The sequence below is a fragment of the Larimichthys crocea genome, chromosome I (assembly GCF_000972845.2).
Source record: "Larimichthys crocea isolate SSNF chromosome I, L_crocea_2.0, whole genome shotgun sequence".
Classification (NCBI taxonomy): Eukaryota; Metazoa; Chordata; class Actinopteri; family Sciaenidae; genus Larimichthys; species Larimichthys crocea.
In genome coordinates, this window is record NC_040011.1 from 9,485,975 (window position 1) to 9,492,096 (window position 6,122).

Genomic DNA, 6,122 nt, shown 5'->3' on the forward strand with positions numbered 1-6,122 from the left:
GAGACTACGTCCAGGTTTTAGACAGTCTGTGGTCTTAGCTAGAATTTGAGTCTTTGTCTGTTCAGTCTTAGTCTTTTTATGAGTCTTTAAAGTTTTTGTCTTCAGTCTCAGCCTTCTTGTCTTGTGTCTGTGAAGACGTTTAAACAGTTGCTGGTTGCAGGTTGCTGGTTGCAGGTTGCTGGTTGTAGGTTGCTGGTTGCTGGTTGTAGGTTGCAGGTTGCTGGTTGCAGGTTGCTGGTTGCAGGTTGCTGGTTGCAGGTTGTAGGTTGCTGGTTGCAGGTTGCTGGTTGCAGAGGCGACCTCTCGCTGATCTCCAGTCTGTTGCTCTCCGTTAGCGGCGTGCGCTAACAGAGTGAGTGGGGCGAGCTCAGTCAGCTGATCTCTCTCTCTCTCTGTTCATGAAGCAGACTCTCTCCATCTGTCCTCGCTCTGCCTCTTCACCGCTGATTCAATCCAACCTTCCTCCTTTTTCTTTTCTGTTTCCTCTCTGCAAACAATCAGCCTTCATACTCCTCCTCCTCCTCCTCTTCCTCCTCCTCCTCCTCCTCCGCCTCGTCCTCCTCCTATTCCGCAGTCCTCCTCCTCCTCCTCCTCCTCCTCTCCGTTCTCAGCGCTGGAGAAACACCCGGAAATGAGTTCAGGGAGATACTTCTCCATAATCAAGCCCATTAATCATAAAAGGCTGTCAAATTTGACTTTGGGGACAATTTGTCAGCCGATCTGTGCGCTCGGCTTTGTCACCGCTGGCTCTTGTAGTCTGTAAGGATGATTGACACTCCAAATGCCGCTGAGTAGAATAGCTAGTTTGCGCTAATATGCATAACCGCGGCTTTCATGAATAAGAATAAGGCAGCTATACGGCGGCACGGAGGGGTCTCCTTCAAAGGGCCGCTCGCCGTTTGTCGCCGGCGCTCCAAATAGATGTTATTACCATTATAACAATATTTGTTTTCTTTCCCGGGGACGGCCGGGCGCGAGCTGCTAAATCAAATTTGTCGGAGCTCGTTTCAAACAGCGGCGGAGGAGAAAAAGGTGGAGATGATATGTGAAGGGTGACGGAGCTGAGGGACGTGGCCCTCGCCGCAGGGGGCTGACAGGAAGCGCAGAGCTGAATCTATTACCGGGAATTCCTCGTCGGATCCCAAAGAGACTTTTTGGGCCACAGGATGAATGGAGATAATGCAGCGGGACGCGAGCGGCAATCAGCGCCGTCCCAAACCGGATTGCCTCTCGCCGCCGCGTACATATGTCACAACTTCTAAAACAAGTGAAAGGCACTATGGGAAATGCTGCATTGAATAAAAACCCATTTTTACACTCGAGACGTTTGACTTCATCTGCATCAGAGCAGGAAACTGTTCTGATTGGCTGCTCAGGCCTGATCGCTTAGGTTCTGTTCACGTTCTGTTTACGTTCTATTTACGTTTCATAGAAAATCCTGAAAGTTTTGCTCGAGTTGCGACCAATAGGAAGGCGACCTTCAGAACCAGCAGTGAACATGGAGCAGTCTCTGAAGGAGCCGTCAGAACCACAGATCCAGATTCAAACAGAGTTCTAACAGCTGCTCAGGATTATGCCTCAGATCTCCACACTGTAAAAAAAGCTGTCAAACAAAAACTGTAAAACATCCAAACTCTAAGAAATGTCAGAAAGTGTAACAGAGATGTATTACGATCAAACTCTTTGAATAATAAATACTGAATCAGTCTCTCTTAACTGGAGTAATACTTCAAATAACAGAAAACTACCGTATCTCTAAATGTTCATTACATGTTCTACATCAACAGTGACCAAGTTCAGTCTCACCTGTATCAACTCTAAATCTACCTGTACCCGTCTGTACCCGTCTGTACCCATCTGTACCAGTCTGTACCAGTCTGTACCCGTCTGTACCCATCTGTACCCGTCTGTCTCCGTCTGTACCAGTCTGTACCCGTCTGTACCAGTCTGTACCCGTCTGTACCCCTCTGTACCAGTCTGTACCCGTCTGTACCAGTCTGTACCCGTCTGTACCAGTCTGTACCAGTCTGTACCAGTCTGTCTCTCTGACCGTCTGTCTCTCTGACCGTCTGTCTCTCTGACCGTCTGTCTCTCTCTTTGTCCTGCAGCCTTGAACGAGCCGACCATCGACTACGGCTTCCAGCGGTTACAGAAGGTCATCCCTCGCCACCCCGGAGACCCCGAGAGGTTACCTAAGGTCAGTGCTGAGTCATGATGTCACTGCTTCATGCTGAGGTCAGAGGTACACATGTTGTGGCAGGTACGTCCCAGAATGCACCTGTCGGTCAGAGCTGCTGCTGATAGGCCGGTTTAATCAGGTGTCACTGCTTCATTAAAGGCTGGATTAAAGCTGAAGTGGCTGTTTGTCCCTCTGTGGCTGCCGTAGACCACCTGTGCTGCACACTTTGAGCTCTCTCGTTATTTAATGCGGCGCAGGACCCGGTTGCCTGATTGGATTTGTTGGTTCTGCTCGGTACGCTCTTGGCACCGGCGGCGGCTCGTGGCTGCCAGCGGGCTGATTGTTCCCAATCCTTCAAACAGGAAACAGCTGTTTATGGGAGCAAATCCTGCTGCTGCTCGCCGCGCTTTGTTTCCCTTCGACTGGCGAGGACGAGGAAGGCTTGGACGGCGGCGAGGCGCTGGCTGAGAGTCAGCGAGGGAAGACATAATGTTAAATACAACCTGATGGATGATGGAGGAGGTGAAGGCGGTGATGATATCAGATATGATCACTCCACCAGCTGACGGAGGATTGAAAACATCAGGACAAAACAACTTAATCGCTGCAGGTGAACGATGATTCACGACCATCGATGAATGGATGAAATAATTCTTCAGGCTGAATCTGAATCACGCTGATTTCAAAATAAAGTCCTCATCTTTACTCGACAACCTGGACCAGAAATATATGCTCTTATTTTGGCAGCTTGCCATCAGTAAACAGAGGAAGTGACCCGGTTCAAATGTCAAGATTTAGATTTTAGATTAGTTTAGCCTAGCTTAGCACAAAGACTGGGAGCAGAGGGAAAGTGTTAGCCTAGCTTAGCAGAAAGGCAGCAGTAGAATGAGATGTGTCTGTGGTTTGTTGTTAGCGCTGTCAGAAACAGGAAGCTCCTCAAACATCAGGATGAAATCTGGATCCTGGTTTTCAATAACAGAAACACATTTGTATGCACACACACACACACACACACACACACACACACACCTGCCCTGGTTAGTATGAAGAGATTATTTTGGCGGCTGCCGGCTGCGATGCTAACTGAGGCAGATTCTTTGAGGCAGCGAGCGGCGGCGGCGGCGCGAGCGTCAGATGGGCTCTGACACTCGAAAGCAGCTGCCAAATTGAAACCATTTATCAAAATCTGACATCGGAGATCCCGCCACCAAAAAGCAGTTTATTTGTAAATTGATACTAATAGTGAGCATACATTGTCTCGCCCCTTTGATGGCCTGATTTGCAGCCAGAGTGGGACGTCAGGCGCCCCCGCCTCGCCGCCGGCGTTTAAATATTTATTTATTCAGCAGAAAACTCAATAAGACGGCAGAGCTTCTGTGGCAGACAGGACAGGAAATCAGACGCTCAGCGAGCGGGCTGGCGGGAAGCCGGCGAGGCGACAGCACGGCGTGGCAGCTGCGGTGGCGGGATCATGTGACCAAGCAGCGACGGGTTAACTGGGCTTGTCACTTCTCTTTTGTTTTCACCTGCCGGCGCTCGCTCGGCGAGGACGGGAGGACAGAGATGTTGGTTTGTTTGTGGACAGGCGGCAGATTGATTCGCTGTAGCCCGTCGAGCGGAGGATTATGGGTAGTGTGTGTGACGGAGAGGGAACAGCCAGGGTTAGCCTAGCTTAGCATAACGACTGGAAGCAGGGGGAAACTGTTAGCCTGGCTTGTTAGCTAACCAGCTAATCACCAAACTACTAGCTGAGTCCACACATTGAAGCTAACTCAATGCTAACATTGAAGCTAACTCAATGCTAACATTGAAGCTAGCTCAATGCTAACTGGACCAAAGGTCAAGGTTCACAGCTTTATTTTAGCCTAGCTTAGCATAAAGACTGAAAGCAGGGGGAAACTGTTAGCCTAGCTTAGCTGTCTGTTAGCAGACTGACAGATTAAACTTTCTCCCTTCCTTCCTTCCTCCCTTCCTCCCTCCCTCCGTTCCTCCCTTCCTTTCTTCCTTGCTCCATTCCTTCCTTCCTTCCTCCCTTCCTCCCTTACTTCCTCCCTCCCTCCCTTTCTTCCTTCCTTTCTTCCTTGCTCCATTCCTTCCTCCCTTCCTTTCTTCCTTGCTCCATTCCTTCCTCCCTTCCTCCCTTACTTCCTCCCTCCCTCCCTTTCTTCCTTCCTTCCTTCCTTGCTCCATTCCTTCCTTCCTTCCTTTCTTCCTTGCTCCCTTCCTCCCTCCCTCCGTTCCTCCCTTCCTTTCTTCCTTGCTCCATTCCTTCCTTCCTTCATTCCTTCCTCCCTTACTTCCTCCCTCCCTTTCTTCCTTCCTTTCTTCCTTGTTCCATTCCTTCCTCCCTTCCTTGCTCCCTTCCTTCCTTCCTTCCTCCCTTCCTTCCTTCCTCCCTTCCTTCCTTCCTCCCTTCCTTCCTTTTTTCCTTCCTCCCTTCCTTCATCCCTTCCTTCCTTCCTTCCTCCCTTCCTTCCTTCCTTCCTTCCTTCCTTTCTTCCTTGCTCCATTCCTTCCTCCCTTCCTTCCTTCCTTGCTCCCTTCCTTCCTTCCTTCCTTCCTCCCTCCCTTCCTTCCTCCCTTCCTTCCTCCCTTCCTCCCTCCCTTCCTTCCTCCCTTCCTTCCTTCCTTGCTCCCTTCCTTCCTTCCTTCCTTCCTCCCTTCCTTCCTTCCTCCCTCCCTTCCTCCCTTCCTCCCTCCCTTCCTTCCTTCCTTTCTTCCTTGCTCCATTCCTTCCTCCCTTCCTTCCTTCCTTTCTTGCTCCCTTCCTCCCTTCCTTCCTTCCTCCCTTCCTTCCTCCCTTCCTTCCTTCCTCCCTTCCTCCCTTCCTTCCTCCCTTCCTTCCTTCCTCCCTTCCTTCCTTCCTCCCTTGCTGCTGATTGATGAAGCATGAGGTGGAGATTAGGCGTGTTTGCGTGTAGCGTGTGCACCTTTAGCTCTGATCATTGACCCCGCCCGGCTCGTGGGGAGGCCTGCGGTGCGTTCAGGGGTTATTAATTCAGCGCTCTTCATGAATGAGCCGCTCTCATTGAGAATAATGAGCACTGTTCAGCTCGTGAGCTGAATTTTAATCCGTGTTAACCTCACGCCGTGTCACATCATTACAATATCCTCCTGCCTGATCGCTGCTAATCTGCAGATCCGGCGCGGTGTGGCGGAGCTGCTGCCGCTCGGCGAGCTGCTCCATCCATATTTTATAGAGATCATCGGGGGGCGGGGCCAAGCGGGCGGCGGCGGCTCGATCTGTGCAGCTCGGCTGAGGTGATTTATCTTTGTTAAGGCCGCTGTCTGATGGCTGCTCCTCCAGGGTCAACACCACCCTGCTCCACCAGCACCTCCTCAACCACTGAGCACGACCGACCGACCACGTAATTAAGCCCAGAGAAACCAAGAACTGAGGGAGGAGGAGGAGGAGGAGGAGGAGGAGGAGGAATGTGTCAAGAGATGGACGAAGGTCGCAAGGGTGCAGAGAAGAAGATTTTATTTACACCTGAAAATATAAAATCTGAAAAATTAACAAAGGAAAGTGATTTAACGAGTCAAAGAACTAATGATTAACGATCAGAGAGGAGGAAGGAAGGAAGGAAGGAAGGAAGGAAGGAAGGGAGGGAGGGAGGGAGGAGGGATCCCTCTCCCAGGACGGACAGACGTGCAATAGATGTCAGTGTACAGAACAAATCAACACAAACATATTGTACAATTACAATGACTGATAAAATGACAATGAATTACAATGACTGATAAAATGACAATGAATTACAATGACTGATAAAATGACAATGAATTACAATGAATGATAAAATGATTACAGTAGCAGATATGGTAGTAATAATGACAGTAGTAATATGTGTAGTGGACGTCATGCAGGACCACAGCAGCAGCCACGATCCACGAGAACCTGCTGGACGACAGAGACAGAAACTCCAGGGAAGAAGTTTAGTTA

The 6,122-nt window shown here is 50.1% G+C and overlaps 1 protein-coding gene across 1 annotated transcript in view; it reads left to right on the forward strand.

Annotated features, from left to right (window-relative positions):
• The window catches only part of LOC104939281 (transcription factor COE3-like), a 124,607-nt gene that overhangs the window by 102,335 nt on the left and 16,150 nt on the right, over window positions 1-6,122 (forward strand). The window contains 1 exon segment of the mRNA XM_027279027.1: window positions 2,109-2,197. Within this exon segment, the coding sequence (XP_027134828.1) occupies window positions 2,109-2,197 (89 nt within the window).